Genomic DNA, 19,547 nt, shown 5'->3' on the forward strand with positions numbered 1-19,547 from the left:
CCCCTCTTTAACAGTGTTTCTGATCTCCTACCTCAGGTCCCTGAGTCCTTGTACTAACAAGTGCAGCACCACCCCTGAAGCACTGCTGCAACTAGTGCAATGATTCTAGGTCACATTTGGAGCCATTACCTGACTCAGCCTGACATATGATTCAGGGGAATTGATGAGTTGTTGGAAAGGACGGAGAAGTGAATGATTGTACGGTTGTATTCCTGTAGGGCAGTGGTTCTCAAACTTTTGTACTGGTGACCCCTTTCACATAGCAAGCCTCTGAGTGCAACCCCCCCCCCCCCCTTATAAATTAAAAACACTTTTTTGTATATTTAACACCATTATAAATGCTGGAGGCAAAGCGGAGTTTGGGGTGGAGGTTGACAGCTCGCAACCCCCCATGTAATAACCTCACGACCCCCTGAGGGGTCCTGACCCCTGGTTTAAGAACCCCGGATGTAGGGCACCCTACATGCTTCCAATGCCTGTGCTAGTCTGCAATTGCTATACACAGACTGGAGTTGGAGGAGGAACGAGTATTGTGCTTAAGGCCCTGAACTGGGATTCAGAACTGGAGCCAATTCTCACCTCTTCCCCAGACTTTCTGTGTGGTCTTGGGCAACTCACTTAATTCCCCCATGCCTCAATTCCCCATATGTAAAATGGGGATAACCTTGGCAACCCTCAAGCCAAACTACATCATGGTATATGTACACATAAGACTTCTGCTCAGGTGCCTGCGGAATCCGCTTCTGGTGACAAGCCCAATTCGAGAGCACCACTTGCCTAACTCACAAGGGTGCTGAAGAGAAATTTGGTAATATTGGTGAGGCACTTGGATAATACAGTGACTGCCAGAGAAAAGCCGGTAAATAGGTTGAGTGGAAGTGTAGATGGAGCTGCTTAGAGCCAAAGTTCAGGCACCCATTAACATTCTTTTTGCAGTGTACTGTACATGCCCAAACTTTAGGGAGGTTTGGTTTCATGTCAAAACTTCACAGCTGGCTTGTATCTTCACAGTGTGAACCAAAATCCCAGATTCAGACATCACTAAACTCTGAGTGTGTGTGGATCTGGATCTAAATTTGCAGTCTGAGCCCTTCCCAAGCTTTGCGTGTTGCAAATAGAGCTGTGTGGAGGACAGAAGTTCTCTCTCAGAAAGGATATGAGATTTTGAAATTTGATGTTCCAAATAGGCACAAAACCTGAAAATTTCAAAATTCTCCATGAAGGAAAATTCCCCATAAAAATTAGTTTCAGGTTGATCAAAACCTCATTTCAAAACTATTAAAATATTTCATTCATTTTTATTTTGTATTAATTATAATATAATACAAAATTTACAAAATGTGAAGTGAAATATTTTAAAATGAAAGACTGAAATGTTTCATTCTGAGACTGTCAATATAGGGCATTTCAACGTTGTTGGAATTCTTTTTCCCCATGTTTTCTTCAGAAATTAAATTATGACTAAATTGACTGGCATTCACAAAGTGTTTGTATGTTATTAGACCCGCATAATCCAACAGAATACAGTTCCAGCTGAGTTTCTCTGACCAGATATAGCTGCAAACATATGTATTTAAAATTGGTGGGAGGTTGTGTGCAGATGATGTGCCTAGATACTGGCATGGCTTCCCAACAAAAATCATAGGTGTGTGAGGGAGAAGTCAGAACAAGATTGTAGGTTGACTTTCAGTATCCAAACCTCCTATATCCTGCAGATGTGGATTTTCAACAGGCTCTCCCCTTCATTTGGATTGTGACCTCCCTCTACCCCCATTGTAAGTGTGTGTTAGGAGCCATGTCAACCAGTTCTCTCTCCCACATCATTACTTTTCTGATCTCATGTGTTTTCAGCATTAGCTTCTCAGCAAGGGGATTAGTTGCAACTCCTTCCTCTGACTTCTCCCGAAATATGACGATGACTCAAATGAAAATTGTTAAGTTACAGGGTGATTGGAATGATGCAGCTAGATCCTCTTGTGGAAAACCACAGTTAGCTTAATTAAAGAAAATCCAACAAGGAAAATAAGTCACCAACAAGGCAAAAAGCTGGAAAGTTGCAGAGCTAACATGGCTGCACAGTTACAACTCATCCTGCTAACTACTAAGAGTGCAATTGCAAATGTTAAAGGCTATTATGGAAAGATAAACACGGAAAGCTAGCCTGGATGTGGCAGTATTACAAAGGACACACTCTACAAAGGGGAACTACACCACTGCCTTCCTTTGAATTAGTTTAATCCATGTATGTAATGCACTGTGGAGCCTACTTGATCTTGTCTCCATCAAAACAAAAATGAACAAAGATCTTCATGACTAAACTGAAGTGCCAAGTCAAGCTTCTGTTTGAGTTCAGATCTACCTTCCTCTACCCCAAGCTTCCCTCTAAAGACATGTTTGAATCTAACCACTTAAAGATCTGTTCACTATTGCTAGAGTTCCAGTCATATTTTTTCTTTAATATTTTAGCTGAAAACTAGGGCTAAATGTTAACAGCTGAAGGGGCGGGGAAAAAATAATCCTGTCAATTTTTGTTTTCTCAATGGATATTTTATGGTTTTCCTTGTGGTTTCTCTCTCTCAGATCTGAAATAATAAATTTACAAAGCCAGGGGACTGGCAGCTCTTGTCACTGAAAACTAAACCACCCAAATGCCACACTTTTATTTAGGCAGTTGTCCTGAAAAGCTTCTGTCACCACAGTATCGTGCATGACACACCACAGTATCGTGCATAAATCAGCATGCTAGATGCATGAGTGTATAGGTTAAATACCATGCTCGTTTGAGCCAACCCTGCCTGCAGCTACCGGTCTGGATCATCTCTGTGCACTTTCTCCTCTTTTGTGCTCTGATGGAATTATCATAAAAACAAACTTTCCTAGAAGGTCTCATTCTTGACTGAATATCTTAATTGGTTCATAACACTATTTTCCCAGCCTATAATTTATCTGGTGGACTGTGCTGAATGGTCCAGGTAGAACACACCTGCTATGTCCTGAATGGAACAGATATGCTTTTTCAATCACGTTAATGGAAAATGGCATTGCTGTGGATAACATGGGGGCATAAGAGGGAAATGGCTATATGGTAACAAGAGTATAAAACCCATTGGACTGTTTTTACCTCAGTTAGCTAGAATATTCTTATTCACTTCCAATTCCCAACATGTGTCGTGATGCTAGAGCCAGTGGAATGATTGTCAAGTTCCACCCCAGAGATGCCTCCATTTCAGTAGTAAGTGTGATCCCTTATAAAAAGCACTATTTAAATAAATAGACTCTCTCTCCAACAGAAGTTGGTCCAGTGCAAGATATTATCTCACCCACCTTGTTTCTTCCTTCAGGAGCAGACATCAGCAGGTAGTGCTACCTATCATTCGTATGTATGAAGTAGACTCAGAACCACAAGTAAAGCTGCATTACAAATTGATCTCTACCAGGCAGCTAACATGCCTTTAGCACAACAAACACTGCCCTCTGTTGCATGAAGTTATTTTATTCCTGTCATTTTTAAGCCAGATGTAGGTCTCTCAATTACATCTAAGGCTACCCTCAGGACAGATTCTCGTCAGTCATCAGTAGTTTTCTCATTAACTGACTAGTGCCAGGGTTTGTTTGTTTTTTTATTAGCTTTTGAAAATCTAAATCCAGACAGTAAAGGCAGAGCTATGCCGAACTTTCTCAATGTTACCAATTTAATGGAAAGGTTTAAAAAATTTTGACAAGCCCAGAGACCTAATTCTCAAGTAACCCTGGGCTATTTTATGGAAACGTGTAGTACAAAGCTTGGTGTGTGTTTGCATGGTTTTGACCCAAATCATATCACACTTTGCAGTTACAGCGAAATTTTACTTTGATTTTTGTTTTGTTTTTTTTAATTGAAGGGTGCAAATATTTATGAATCAAACAGTGGTGGAAAATCTACATGAATCCCTGTGAAGGTTCCCACGGCTTTAAAGGACCATTCTAGCTGGAAGATAAAGCTCACTACCGGCTAAGTTATGTATAGGCAGCAGAGATGACCAACTTCCCACACGTCTCCAAGAATAATGTTGACCGGACTTTCATGACAATTACTTGTTCAAATCATGTTCTTTAAAAAGAAACAAAGAGTTTCAAATATGTGGAGACAGGGTTGAAGGTAAAAGGGATTCAGCTCCACATTGGGCCACCTATGCTTTCAAAGGGGCCTTGCCAGCAAAACCTGGTGGTGTGGCCTATTATCAGTAAATATTTAATCTCCCCCCTGCCAGATGAATGAAGGGTGTTGATAAGCTCCAGAGGGACCTAGATCCAGTCATAGGTGTGGTCAACACTACAAAGTTAGGTCGACCCAGCGACGTCACTCAGGGGTGTAAAAAATTCACACCCCTAAGTGGAGTGGGTAAGCTGACCTCATCCCCCGCGTAGACAGAGCTAGGTCGACAGAAGAATTCTTCCATTGACCTAGCTACCATTTCTCAGGGAGATGGATTAACTACACCAATGGGGAAACCCTCCCATCGGTCTAGGTGGCGTCTACACTGAAGTGCTACAGTGCAGACCCTCCCCCCTTGCGGGGTCCCAGAGCCCGGGCACCAGTCCGAGTCCAAACGTCTACACTGTAATTTAATTGTACTGCAGCCTGAGCCCCGTGAGCCTGAGTCAGCTGACACAGGCCAGCTGTCTGTATTTTGCTGTAATGTAGACATTCCCTGAAGCGTCTGAAGGAATAAATAAAAAGCAAGGAGTAACTGAGGGTAATGGAGGGTCTCCAGGGCAAAATGTGCAATCTTAAGGAAAAGGCCACTTCTTTTTCTTTCTCTTTCTCTATCATTTCTTAAAGAAGCAGAGAGACCCTGATGCACATTAAGGCATGCGGGCAGGGGACTGGACTCGATGACCTCTCGAGGTCCCTTCCAGTCCTAGAATCTATGAATCTATAAGGCATGCACAGGAATCTGCCCCACAGATATGTGATGGTGTCATATCAGGGATAGAGAGTACAATAATTATTCATACTTACGTTCCATCTATTTTTTCCACTCCATGATAGAAGCTGATGCTGTCCGATGTGTTCCTCAGATTATAACACTTCTCATCAATAAAATGCGCTGAGTTTTTGTCAGAAAGATCTCTCTCTAGCGCGTGCTGTGCATCTCTGTTGATACTGCAAAGAGCAAGTTCTTACATTAAAATATAATCCATCTTTAATCAGCACATTTACTTTGGCATTGCTTACAGATTAATTGGTTCCTTTCATTTCAGTCCTGTATAGCCTGACTTCCACCCACCTGATCCTACAGTCCATTGGCCTCTGCTGGGTGGCATGGACAGCATGAGCTTATTGCACTGACAATTGGGTTAGAGAGCATGTTTAGGGAAGTGGTAGCTATGGCATATTCTCTCCCCCATAAAAACATAAGAAAGGCCATACTGGATCAGACCAATGGTCAGTCTAGCCCAGTATCCTGTCTTTCAACAGTGGCCAATGTGCTTCAGCGGGAATTAACAGAACAGGACAATTATCAAGTGATCCATCCCCTGTCATTGAGTCTCAGCTTCTGGAAGTCAGAGGCTTAGGGACACCCAGAAAGAACACAGGGTTGCATCCCTGACCAGCTTGGCTAATAGCCACTGATGGACCTTTCCTTCATGAACTTACTTCTTTGAACCCAGTTATACCTTTGACCTTCATAATGTCCCCTAGCAATGAGTTCCAGAGGTTGACTGTGCATTGTGTGAAGTACTTCCTTATGTTTGTTTTAAATCTGCTGCCTATTATTTTCATTGGGTGACCCTGGGTTGCTGGGTTATGTGAAGGGGTAAATAACACTTCCTTATTCACTTTCTCCACACGGTTCATGATTTTATAGACCTCTATCATATCCCCCCTTATTCATCTCTTTTCTAAGATGAACAGTCAGGGGTGACGGCAGCTGTATGGACCCAGAATTTCCATGATTGGAAGTATCAGGAGAGCAAGCCCCCAAGGTCTCAGGTGTTCGATCTGATGCACCTTGCTCGGAAGTGGTTATGGGCTTAGGCATGCAGCTCGGAGAAAATTTTGGAGACGTTGGTCATAGACCAATTTATGCAGAGACGACCGCCAGACCTGCGTGCGTGCGTAGGCCAGCACAACCCATCCACCTATGACAAAACAATCGTGCTGGTAGAGAGATAATTGACAGCCAAGGAATTGACCCATCTACCTAGGGAAGGCCCCATACAAGGCAGGCGACCAAAGCCAACACCTGGGGTTCAGGTGACCAGACACCCGGGGACCCTTATGTGGAAGAAGAGGGAGGCCGAAGACCAGACGGGAATCCAGGAGGATGGGAATGGATTGGGCTGGGGAAACCTCAAGGCTAAACCTCCTAACCCAGGAGAAGTAATTATAGGTGTTATGGGTGTGGGAAGCTGGGTCACATAGCGGCCAAGTGCCCTAACCTCGAAGAGCCCATGCAGTGTAATCTTGGGGACCGGAGTGACCCATGCTCCCTGCTCAACCTTGTGGGGGTCGCAGTCACCCCACACAAATATACAAGGCCAGTAAAAGTGGATGGGGTAGAAACCATGGCGCTTGTAGATTCCAGGAGGGCTATTACCCTCATCTCAGTAAACTAGTAAAGTGCAGCCTGTTAATACAGGCTGAATGTACAGGGATAACATGTGTCCATAAGACTGTTAGCTATTACCCCATCATACCAGTAAAACTAGAAGTTCAGGGAAATGTCACTCAGGTGAAAGTAGGGGTGGTCCCACACCTCCTTGTCCCATGCTTATCGGAAGAGATTTTCCCGGGTTTGGAAACTTGCTCCCACTGGAAGGGTGGGAGGAAGAGGAGCTCCCCAAACTGAGGGAGGCCTCAACAGCAGAATGTTCTCCCCCAGTGTTCATGGAAGTATCCCAGGAACTATTCCCCACCCCTGAGGGAGGCCGGAAGACCAAAAGGGAAAGAAGGGCTGCCTAGGTGTTGGGTACCTGAATCCTGCTATAAGAACAAAGGGCTGCCTGTGTAGGCAGGCAGACACAGGCTACTACAAGGAAGGACCCCGAGATGCAGGAAGGTTCAGAAACTGGTTCCGACACACACACACCCCGCCCCCACAGAGCCAGCCGAGAGGGTAGAAGAAGATCCCTCAGAGTTCCAGTTGATAAGTCCCGGGAGGGCGACTTTCAGATGGGACCAGGTGGAGGATTCAAGGTATGAGAGCACCAGGAAGGAGGTGGCTGAGATAGATGGGGTACCCATAGCGGGGAAAAACTCGAGTGCCCAGGCTGTACTTCATAATCAAGAAGGACCTCCTGTACCTGGTTGTGTGCCTGCAGGAGCAAGAGGTACACCAGCTCCTAATACCCTGGAAACACCAGAGGGCAATATTAAACCTTGCCCACAGTCACCTTTTTGGAGGACATGTGAGGGCGGAGAAAACCCAGGCGCAAATCTTGCCCAGGTTCTTCTGGCTGGGGGTACATGAGAATGTCCACCTCCTGTCCCAAATATCAATTGCACAGCCCTCATCTACATCTAAGAGTCCCTCTGGTACCCCTGCTGATCATCAAAGTTCCGTTTGAGCGGATTGCCATGGAAGCGTTACATTACTACCTGCTCGGGCATAGATTTGTCCTTGTAACTGACCATGCCCCTCTTCAATAGATGCAGCGAAACAAGGAGAAGAACTCCAGGGTAACCAGGTGGTTCTTGTGTCTCCAACTTTTCCAGTTTCACGTGCAACATAGAGCAGGGAGCCGCCATTGCAATGCCGATGGTTTGTCACGTGTGCTCTGTATGGTGTCCCAAGCTGCCCAACCTCTTGTTGTTGAGCAGGGGGAAGGGATATATGACAGACCCTGACCGGTTGGGTGCAGGAGTCTGGTAGAAGGAAAACACACTGGACGCTGGATGGATAGTTTTCTGTTCCCTGAGTGACCAGGGCAGACGCTGCCCCAGAGCAGTCAAGAAGGTGCTAGAAACAATTAAGTCAGGCAGACTCCATGAGACACCTGTAACCAATTAAGAACTAATTAGAAGCAATCAAAGGAAGCAGGCTAATCCGATCACCTGAAGACCATTTAGAACTGGCTGGGACTAGTTTAAAAGGAATCCTCTTGACAGGGGCCAACTGGTAGGAGCTGGGAGTAAGAAGGTGTGCTGTGGGAAGACTGGGAGAAAGAAAGTGTGCAGTAAAAGACCCTGGAGAACAAGTGTGGTCAGGTACCTAGGAGGGTCCGTTTGGGGAAGTAGCCCAGGGAAGGGCCGTAGCTCCAGTAGTATAGGAAAACTATCTGTTTCTGCTGCCAATTACGGTCCCTGGGCTGGAAGCTCGGGTTCCCCCCAAACCCTCCCTACACACACAAACGCTCCCTGAGAAGGCAAACAGGGACTAAAGAGGGTTCTTACACCAAACCTGTTGACTGGCCGATGATGAAGGTGACTCAGTAAGCTGTAACCCTTGCCTCTAGGAGGGGAGAGAGGCTACACTGAGGGTCACAGCAAACCTCTGATGTAAACCCTAACCGCCTAGAAGCGTAGGACACACACCCCGCCCTCTTCCCTCCCCCCCCCCAGGCAAAGCCAGTGCTCTGCCACAATATTTTTTTTGAGATGATGTGACCAGGACTGCACACAATATTCAAGGTATGGGTTTACCCTGGCTTTATACAGTGGCATTATGATACTTTCTGCCTTATTATCTATCCCTTTCCTAATGGTTCCTAACATTCTGCTAGCTTTTTTGTCTGCTGCTGCACATTGAGTGGATGTTTTCAGAGAACTATCCACAATCACACCAAGATCTCTTTCTTGAGTGGTAACAGCTAATTTAGACCTCATCATTTTGTGTATATATATAATTAGGATATTTTCCAATGTGCATTATTTTGCATTTATCAACATTGAATTTCATCTGCCATTTTGTTGTCCAGTCACCCAGTTTTTTGAGATTCTTTTGTAACTCTTCGCCATCTGCTTGGACTTATCCATCTTGAGTCATTTTGTATCATCTGCAAACTTTGCCACCTCACTATTCACCATTTTTTTTCCAGATCATTTATGAATATGTTGAACAGCAAGGGTCAAGTACAGATCATTGAGGGACCCTGCTATTTACCTATCTCCACTGTTAAACTGACCATTTATTCCTACACTTTGTTTACTGTCTTTTAACCACTTACTGATCCATGAGGGACTGTCCCTGCCCCACCACTTAACCTCTGGTATTTCCATCTGGACAGCTCAACACATTTAAAAATAATCATCATTTTGGTGGTGGGTGGATGGCCAGAAGGGATAGAGATAAAGATTGGCTGTTTTATGCATTATGCATCTGTAGCGAAGTCCTGTAGCTGGCGTGACAAACTAGCTTTTGAAGTTTCTATCCTCCTGTCTTGGAGAGGAAAAGGTAGGAAACTTGCAATGGGAACACCTGAGCCAGCTATGTCGCTATGGGTGGGAGGCAGAATGGAAAGACAAGTAGTACAAAGAACAGGAGTACTTGTGGCACCTTAGAGACTAACAAATTTATTAGAGCATAAGCTTTCGTGGGCTACAGCCCACTTCTTCAGATGCATATGTACAAGTAGTAAGTACAGTGTTCAGATCTCCCAACCCTGCAGATTTTGGAGTCAGATTGACCTAAAGCTAGTCAAGTTTTGGGTGGGTAGAAAGCCACACCCTGCCTCTCCAGTGTTACTGCTCATCCTGCCCACAAGGAGGGGATATGTGGCTCCATTTTTGCTCTCTTAGCTACATGGAACTTTTGTAATAACTTCTCTTCCTTTTGCTTCTTCCACAGCAGGGGACACCCGGCCCTTTGACTTCAGTGGGAAAGATCAAGACCCTATTTTTCTCAGTAGTAAGAGGTTTGCTAGTACCTTGGCATTTAAACTCAGCAATATATCTTCTGTCAATACTTTTCAATTGAAACATTATAATCTGTGTCTTCCATATTTGGTCATAAAACTGTATAAAAGTTAACTTAGAAATCACAGCCAATAGAAGTGAGTAGAATTCATGCTGCCAAAATATAAACTTGGCTTTTATTTGATCGGTATTAAATACAAAAATATTTTAGGTATTGCAATAATGAGTGTCAGAAATGCACCTCAACTTGACTCATATAACTGTACCATTGACAAGAACAGTAATTATAAAATCTATTTATATATGTCTTTCCCATGTGGCCTAACCATCATGTATAATCATCTCCCTTTGATGTGTGACTGCTTCCAGTTATACCAATGGCAGTTTTGCACCTAGCAGGGAGAGAATAGAAACATGAATCTTTTTGTCCATATCATTATTGAGTAGTTGAAGGAAGTGAATGTAATCAGACATTATTTATTCTAGAATACTTTACATTTCCCAAGGAAACTGGATTCAGTTCCCCTTTCTTTTAAATGGGGTTTAAAAGGAAACACTTACCCCAACTGTTGATCAATTCTTTCTGCAAGTTTTCTCATTCTTTCTTGACAAGACTTGAACAAGTCAACCTCCTATAATGAAAAATGTCCAACTGGTAATACTGTGATTACATTAATTTACTTCAGTGTATATAAAATAAACTTAACTATTCTGCAGATTACATACACATCTGATTGTCTAAACCTGGACTTAAGGGTGTAAAAATCATAAATGTTGCAAAGCTGGAAATTCAAAATCAAGGTCCCCAGTTTAAAAAAATATAAAAAATGATAGGAAAATAAGAAAATGCACAGTCAGTCACCTGAACAACTTTAACTCTGCCCCAAACCTCTGCCATGACAAGCCTAGAAACTTAGAGGCAATGTGAGTCTCTCAGAACACACATGTTCATGTTCACAGATGCTAAAACATCAAGAGCACCTCTTAGTAGACCTTCTTCTGTCTTAAAGTGATCGCACACTGACATAGACTTTGAACAAAATGACAGTTGTATTCATTTGCCTAAGACTGGTTTCTTTAGGTCCAAAGGCTACCAACAGGAAAATATATATGGGGCCAGTTTGAATTTAAAAGAGCACATGACTGTAGTAGTAGTAGTAGTAGTAGTAGGTCTGAAGCGCCTAGGAATCCTAGTCACAGACCAGGATCCTCTTGTGGTAGGTACTGTACAAACAGGACAAAATGACTGTCCCTGCTCCAAAAAGCTTAATTAATCGGGTAATTCACTCTTCCTCCAATTGAAACATGCCTCCAAATGCTCTAAAAACAATTCCAGTACTTTCTTAGGAACCCTTCCCAATAAGGTGATTTTTTTTTTTTTACCCTGAACTCCACCTCTGACGCTGCCCACCATCCACTAAAGGTATGTCTGCACTGAAATCAGGAAGCATAATTGCAGCTTCGGTAGACATACCCCGGCTAGCTTTAATCTAGCTATCTCATGTACTGATACAATGAAGCCATAGCAGTATGGGCTTCAGCAGGGCCAAGCCACCTGAGTAATTACCAGCACCCCAAGAAGGTTTGTACACCATACTGAAGCCCGTGTTGCTGTGGCTTCACTGCTATTAATGCATAAGCTTACCTAGACTGAAGCTAGCTCACATAGGTCTACACATGCTGCAATCATACACTCTATGGTTTATGTAGACATACCCTCAGGAGCAACTAGTTTTTGTTCCAGATGAGTCAGTTAGCCAAGCAAGGAGTGTAAGGGGGCCTGATGGGACTAAGTGCCAAGTAGAAAACCTGTGACTGATTGATTGGAGGGCCAGGAGGGGGGCCAGAGCTAGGATAGGATCATTAGATTCCTGGGCCTTACAGTCAGGTGGGTAGCTACAAGAGAGAAAGCAATCTTCTGTAGAGAGAAATCCACAGAGTGTGAGTCATCCCCTAAAGGGCAGGAAAGGGGTTAGTTCAGCAGAGAATAGAAAAGCTGTAAGGACCTAGGGAGAAGCTAGAGGCCTGAGAACCAAAGGGAGGCTGAGTTAAGCACAAGCTGCGGGGAAGCAGCACAAGGGAAGTTGGAGGTAAGAAGTGGCCCAGGAAAACAGCAGCATGTATGAAGCAGCAGACCTAGCTGCTTAATATAGGGTCCCTGAGTTGGAACCCAGAGTAGAGAGTGAGCCTGGGCTCCCCTGCCACTCCTGAGGAAGAAGCATGCAAGCCGAGTAGAAAGAATGTTGAGTCCAGGTTGGGACTGAAGCCTGACCCTGAAAGGTGGGCTGAGGAATAGTCCAAGAGGGGGCTGAAGGCTCTTTTGTATTGGGATGTTTTGTGAATTTTCAAATTGGAACCTTGGAAGGTAGCAGAACTTCGTGACTTGGCTGGAGGGCCAAGCTATGGAGCACCTGGTGAGAGGCAGATGGCCTGCAGAAGGTGCTGGAGACAAGGGGACAAGAGGGTGGTGAGTACACTACCTTACAGGTGGCTACGCAGATGAAGCCCAAAGATAGCTCCAGAGCAGTGATTGGAGGAACCACCAGAATGAAGCTTTCTTTCCTGGCTATTGGGGTGAGGAAGAAAGGATATGCTTTCATCCCTCCACCCTAGCTTCCCCTCTTCCATGACCCCTGCTGCATTCACATAAACTCACATAAGCTCCCTCCACCGTAGTGTTTATCGCCATCTCTCCCTGTCGACTAACTTCCCACAGGGTAGATTGGCCTGGGTATTCAATTATATGGCGAGACACTAAAACAGAATTTATGTGATGTAGTATCTAAAGCTTTCTGACACCTTACCCATCGTAGCCAAAAGATAACAATCATGTTCATGATTAATTTCTCAAAATTACTAGGGGTTCCTTAACTTGATATGTTTTCCCCCTTCTCTTCAGTCTTGCAACTGAATTCTGAATGCAACGGAGAGAGTCTGCTTTGATTTTTAGCTGTTTTCTACAGATTAATTTATCAAATAACAAGTCTCATCATACCTGTATGAGGTTCTTTTCCACGTCATCATGTACTAGGTCAATCCCCATCCGCTTCTCACGGTTATATAAGCATTCCAAGGCTACCTGCAAGCAAACCAGAGGAAAATTTGCATCAAATTCAGTATTGCACTATACAAAGGAACTTCAATTTACTTGTCAAGGGACCGTTGAACAGATTGGTAAGAGGTGGCCTTCTAATAAAGATGGAATAGAATTGTACTTGATACTTTGGGGTGGTTTCATTGTATATAACGGATGCATGTCTATGATTTATGCTTATCTCTGTTGGTGTTTTCTTTCTAAGGGCAAGCTGCAGGACATGATCCTGAATTTTGATTTTTATATTTGTACTTGCATACAAGTTTCTTTGATAGAAATAACTTTCACAGATAATATTCTACAAGTTTTTATAAACTCTAACTCTAGACTTCCGATGTTTTTAGTGTTTGCTGACATCCATTCCTAAACAGCAAAACTTAAATCCATGTTAGTGCAATTTTTCTGTTTGGAATTAACTTGCACCTTAGATCTTCAAAATGCAATCTCTAGGGCTGTGTTTTGGTAAAAATAAGAGCTAGGCTTAGACATACTAATATATTCAGTATTAAGCTAGAACTCCATCCATTTGCTTTGCCTGTTCCCCAAAGCGGTTTAGAGAACAGTAGCTGACCCACCTTCAGTGGCCTTTGGGCCTCATCAGCAGCACACTCCAGCCGCCTCTTGGCTGTTTCCAGGGCATGAGTCTCCGTCAGCAGACGCTCTAGCTCATAGGTCAGCTCCGACCTCCAAAAATCGATGTCAGAGAGTCTCTGTCCTAGGCTCCTTCCAGTGTTGTCCTGTGTCTGCTGGGTCAGCTGGCTTTTGTCTTGCATCAGTCGCAAAGAATCAGCATTCAGCCGGCCAGCCCAGTGCCGGCAGGATTCCGATCCTTTGTATTGAACTGTGTTTGCCTGATACCAGTCACGGGGGGAGTAGCGAGCATATAAAGCAGACCGCACTGAGGGCAGTATAGTGGGTGGCCGTAAAGGGGCACAGATTCGCATATTCCCCTGCTCACCTGAGTTGGTGGGGACTGCTGATACTCTGTAAAACAGGCTGGGTCTCCACGAGTTGAGGTAGCGGTAACCTGGCAGGTAGTAAGACTGGTAACTGTCCTGAGTAGTGCTGGTGGAGACTGGCTCAGGGAATAAGTAGCTCTTTTTGGGGCCACAGTAGCTGGCTGTCTGAGTGGTTCCAAGGAACTCCATCCTGCTCCTTACCTCATACACCCACCCTTACTTTGTTTGTAACCCAAACACTGCAGCCAGTGTAGTTTCAAAGCCCAGAGAGGAATGGTTGTATCTCCTGGCCAGTGCTGCTTTTATTGCAGGTGCTGTTTTATCCTCTATGACTCAGTGATGTTGTCATAAAGCCTGCTGAGGACATCATCATCCACAAAGGATCCTTAAGCATGCTCAGGTTGGCTTTATTAAGCAAACAAACAAACTGAGGAAGCAGGTTGCTTTGAAAGACTGCAGAGGATTGTTATTCACTGCATAAGCTCCCAGTGCAGACCTGTGCTCAGGTTCCTGGGAACATCTGGCTTACACCAGCCATGCTTAAAGGCTTAACACGGCCTTTGGCATAGTCACCCCCAGACAAGTAACTGTATAGTTATCTGTACAATTGACTTAGAAAACTGGCTGAGTGTGTATAAAGTAAAACTGAGTAAAAACCTCAGGCTTTGCCTCTGTTTGTGCATTTACATGAGGTTTCCTTTTGTAAGGTGGAGCGCCCTCTCTCACGCCTCCTTTTAATTTATTCCCTCCCATTTACAAATATTTACTAAAATCCCATACTGGAAATGCATTTTTCCCATTTCTCCTCTCTATATTTTGTACCTCTGTCTTACATCTTAGACTTTCTTAAATCCACTGCTTTGAGACCTCCATGTGGCTCATCCCCATACAAGGAATTTTGCAGATAAATCATTTGTTTCAATAGAAATAATGTTTCTCTCTCTTAAACAATATTCCTTAAATTGCTGCAGATTGGTTTCAAAATTGTAAGTGTTCAATTCTAGACAATGACCATCTTTGCTTTTTATCTACAGCATATGAAACTGTTTAATTTTCAATTTGGGGAAATATACTGTATATGAGCATTAGTTACACTGTGGCACATTCCTGTCTGGGAAAACTAGAGAGACACTGTCAGTTAATTTGGGCTCAAAATTAGGAGGGATGGAGGTTGGGGTATTTTTTTAAAGATGACTTCTTAATGTAATTTCCCTGCAGTGTTAGGAACACATTCAGCAGCATTGGGTTAGCATGCTAAACCCAGGGAATGAAGCTACATCAACTGCACTGGAAATTGGATTGGGCTTTTTAAGCAGAGAGGGCCTGATTCTGCAAAATCTTGTGCATATAAGTAACTTCACTCCTATGAGTACCCCCAATGAACTAACACATTGCAACTACTCATTGGTGCAAAGTTATTCATGTGCATCATTGATGGCAAGATTGCTGTCAGAATTCATCATTTAATATCCTTAAAGCAAACTCTTAAGTTCTCAAGCAGCATTTTTCTTATTTTCCTATATGTAAATTTTGATGATCAATGGAACTATTTTTCGTTGGTTTGAGTACGTATGGTAAAATCCTTCCAAACTTATCTGTATAACAATTTGCCAGGATCAGACCAGCTGGAAATGTTTCCTCTATCCAAAGTGTTAACTAAAATATTCCTAAAGTAAAATGAACATATTGTGGAATTGGCCTTTCAGTCTAGCAGCAGTGCAAAACGCTCCAGTGTTGGGTATCTGAGGGCTTGTCTACACTTAAGCCTGGTCTACACTACGACTTTAATTCGGATTTATCAGCTTTAATTCGAATTTACCCTGTAACCGTCCACACAACGACGCTATTTATTTCGATGTAAAGGGCCCTTTAAATCGATTTTAACATTTCGAATTAGGGATAGTGTGGCCGCAATTCGATGGTATTGGCCTCCGGGAGCTATCCCAGAGTGCATCATTGTGACCGCTCTGGACAGCAATCTAAACTCGGATGCACTGGCCAGGTAGACAGGAAAAGCCCCGCGAACATTTGAATTTCATTTCCTGTTTGCCCAGCGTGGAGAGCACAGGTGACCACAGATAGCTCATCAGCACAGGTAGCCATGCAGGCTGATAATCGAAAAAGAGCACCAGCATGGACCGTGAGGGAGGTACTGGATCTGATCGCTGTATGGGGAGAGGATTCAGTGCTTGCAGAACTTCGTTCTAAAAGACGAAATGCAAAAACTTTTGAAAAAATCTCCAAGGGCATGATGGAGAGAGGCCACAATAGGGACTCTGAGCAGTGCCGCGTGAAAGTCAAGGAGCTCAGACAAGCCTATCAAAAAACAAAGGAGGCAAACGGTCGCTCCGGGTCAGAGCCGCGGACATGCCGCTTCTACGCCGAGCTACATGCAATTCTAGGGGGGGCTGCCACCACTACCCCACCTGTGATCGTGGATTCTGGGTCGGGGATAGTCTCATCAGCGACGCCTGAGGATTCTGCCGATGGGGGAGAGGAGGAGGAGGAGGATGAGGATGAGCTTGCAGAGAGCACACAGCACTCCGTTCTCCCTAACAGCCAGGATCTTTTTCTCACCCTGACTGAAGTACCCTCCCAAGCCTCCCAAGCCAGTACCCAAGACTCTGACCCCATGGAAGGGACCTCAGGTGAGTTTACCTTTTAAAATATAAAACTTGTTTTAAAAGCAAACGGTTTTTAATGATTACTTTGCCCTGAGGACTTGGGATGCATTCGCGGTCAGTTCAGCTACTGGAAAAGTCTGTTAACGTGTCTGGGGATGGAGCGGAAATCCTCCAGGGACATCTCCATGAAGCTCTCCTGGAGGTACTCCGAAAGCCTTGCCACAAGGTTTCTGGGCAGTGCATCCTTATTCCCTCCTCCATGGTAGGACACTTGACCACACCATTCTTGCAGCAAGTAATCTGGTATCATTGCCTGACAAAGCCTGGCAGCATATGGTCCCGGTGTTTGCTGGCATTCAGGCAACATCCGTTCTTTATCTTGTTGTGTAATCCTCAGGAGAGTGATATCACTCCTGGTAACCTGGTTGAAATACGGGAACTTAATTAAGGGGACAGAGGTGGCCGTTCCTACTGGGCTGTTTGCCTGTGGCGGAAAATAAATCCTTCCCTGCAGTTAGCCAAGCGCAGATGGGAAATTGGCCCTGAGTTTTTCGTGTTTGGCTAGCAGGGATCTTCCCTGTTACCAGCCACGCGGTGGGGGGAGGGGTACCGTGATCATCCCAGAGAATTCATGGCAGGAGGGGGGCGGCGGCGGGGGGGGAGGGTGGTTAGTTTGGTGCCTGCAGGGATCTTCGCTGTACCCCTCCCCCCCACCGCGTGGCTGGTATCAGGGATCATCCCAGAGAATTCATGGCGAGGGGGGGGGGTGGTTAGTTTGTTTTCTGCTGCTGCTGCTGAATGTTAACAGAAAAACCGCAGCACTCTACAGGCTATGCTTGGTATGTGGGAAAGGAGGGCGCAGAAGCTGTAAAACAATGGCTTACCATGGCCGCATGCAAGCCGAATTCTGTTGCCCAGACCTGTGATCTCTAGCAGCAAAGCCACAGGCACTCAGCATTAAGAGGCAAAATGCGACCTTGCACAGAAATCACATGTGCTATGTAATGTGAATAGTGTTGGTCACCGTGAAAGAGTATAAGCATTGTTCTGCAAAATGTAGCTTTTTAAACAATTCTCTCTTTTTTTCCCCTCCCTACAGCAGCTGCAAATTCCTCAAGCCTCCCTCCTCCATCCCGAAGGTTATCACAGATAAGGCGTCGTAAGAAGAGAACGCGAGACGAGATGTTTTCTGAAATTATGGAATCCAGCCGCAGTGACAGAGCTCATCTGAATGAGTGGAAGGAAACAGTTTCAAAGTATAGGAAAGAAGCCAGTGAACGTGAGGACAGGAGGGACCAACGTGAGGACAGGAGGGACCAACGTGAGGACAGGAGGGACCAACGTGAGGAGAGGAGGGACGCTCGAGATGAGAGGTGGCGGCAGGAAGACCAGAGGAGGCAGGATGCAACGCTGGGGCTGCTGCGTGAGCAAACAGACATGCTCCGGCGTCTGGTGGAGCTTCAGGAACGGCTGCTGGAAAACAGACTGCCGCTTCAGCCCCTGTTCCACCCTCCCCCCTCCCCATGTTCCGTATTCTCCTCACCCAGACGTGTAAGAATGCGGGGGGGGGAGGCTCCATACACCTTCCCATTCCACCCCAGTAGACAGCCCAAGCAAAAGGCTGTCATTTTTTTAACCTTTTCTTTGTGGCTTTTTCCTTCCCAGCAATCCTCCTCCCAAATACCACCCGGGTTCCCTCCCTCTTTTTCTAATCTATTAATAAAGAATAAATGATTTTTAAATGATAGTGACTTTATTTGGTTTGAAAGAAAGCTGGGGGAAGGGGGAGGGTGGGTTCCTTACAGAAAATCAGTCAATAAAGGGGGCGGGTTTTCATGAAGGAGAAACAAACAGATATTTCACACTGTAGCCTGGCCAGTCATGAAACTGGTTTTTAAAGCTTCTCTGATGCACAGCGCTTCCTGGTGTGCTCTTCTAATCGCCCTGGTGTCTGGCTGCGCGTAATCAGCAGCCAGGCGATTTGCCTCAGCCTCCCACCCCGCCATAAAGGTCTCCCCCTTACTTTCACAGAGATTGTGGAGCACACAGCAAGCAGAAATAACAATGGGGAGATTTCTTTGGCTGAGGTCAGAGCGAGTCAATAATGATCGCCAGCGACCTTTTAAACGGCCAAATGCACATTCTACCACCATTCTGCACTTGCTTAGCCTGTAGTTAAACAGCTCCTGACTCCTGTCCAGGCTGCCTGTGTACGGCTTCATGAGCCATGGCATTAAGGGGTAGGCGGGGTCCCCAAGAATAACTATTGGCATTTCAACATCCCCAACGGTTATTTTCTGGTCCAGAAAGTAAGTCCCTTGCTGCAGCCCTTTAAACAGAGTAGTGTTCCTGAAAACGCGAGCGTCATGAACCCTTCCCGCCCAGCCCGCGTTGATGTTAGTGAAACGTCCCTTGTGATCCACAAGTGCTTGCAGCACCATTGAAAAGTACCCCTTGCGGTTTATGTACTCGGTGGCTTGGTGCTCCGGTGCCAAGATAGGGATATGGGTTCCGTCTATCGCCCCACCACAGTTAGGGAATCCCATTGCAGCAAAACCATCCACTATAGCCTGCACATTTCCCAGAGTCACTAACTTTCGTAGCAGCACCTGAGTGATTGCTTTGGCTACTTGCATCACAGCAGCCCCCACAGTAGATTTGCCCACTCCAAATTGATTCCCGACTGACCGGTAGCTGTCTGGCGTTGCAAGCTTCCACAGGGCTATCGCCACACGCTTCTCAACTGTGAGGGCTGCTCTCATCTTGGTATTCTGGCGTTTCAGGGCAGGGGACAGCAAGTCACAAAGTTCCATGAAAGTGCCCTTACGCATGCGAAAGTTCCGCAGCCACTGGGAATCGTCCCAGACCTGCAACACTATGCGGTCCCACCAGTCTGTGCTTGTTTCCCTTGCCCAGAATCGGCGTTCCATGGATAAAATCTGCCCCATTAACAACATGATCTCCAAAGCACCGGGGCCCGTGGTTTCACAGAATTCTGTATCCGTGTCCGTGTCCATGTCAATGTCCTC

General features: G+C 45.1%; 2 protein-coding genes across 2 annotated transcripts in view; one reads left to right on the top strand and one right to left on the bottom strand.

Moving 5' to 3' along the window:
* The window catches only part of TEKT5 (tektin 5), a 50,363-nt gene extending 36,168 nt beyond the window's left edge, over positions 1-14,195 (bottom strand). Inside the window, exons 1-4 of the mRNA XM_005306710.4 lie at positions 13,511-14,195; positions 12,837-12,920; positions 10,403-10,473; positions 5,003-5,146 (exon numbers count right to left, since the gene is read on the bottom strand). Of these exons, the coding sequence (XP_005306767.2) occupies positions 5,003-5,146; positions 10,403-10,473; positions 12,837-12,920; positions 13,511-14,083 (872 nt within the window). The 5' untranslated portion in view covers positions 14,084-14,195. The remainder of the gene's footprint in view (positions 1-5,002; positions 5,147-10,402; positions 10,474-12,836; positions 12,921-13,510) is intronic.
* A 1,570-nt stretch (positions 14,196-15,765) lies between these two features.
* On the top strand, positions 15,766-18,252 carry LOC135974054 (SRRM2 protein homolog rsr-2-like). Its single transcript, XM_065559945.1, has 2 exons — positions 15,766-16,542; positions 17,618-18,252. Exons 1-2 carry the CDS (start codon positions 15,996-15,998, stop codon positions 18,250-18,252), a joined length of 1,182 nt encoding a protein of 393 aa, XP_065416017.1. The 5' UTR covers positions 15,766-15,995.
* The last annotated feature ends 1,295 nt before the right edge of the window (positions 18,253-19,547 follow it).

This window comes from Chrysemys picta, chromosome 10, assembly GCF_011386835.1.
Source record: "Chrysemys picta bellii isolate R12L10 chromosome 10, ASM1138683v2, whole genome shotgun sequence".
NCBI classification, from domain to species: domain Eukaryota; kingdom Metazoa; phylum Chordata; order Testudines; family Emydidae; genus Chrysemys; species Chrysemys picta.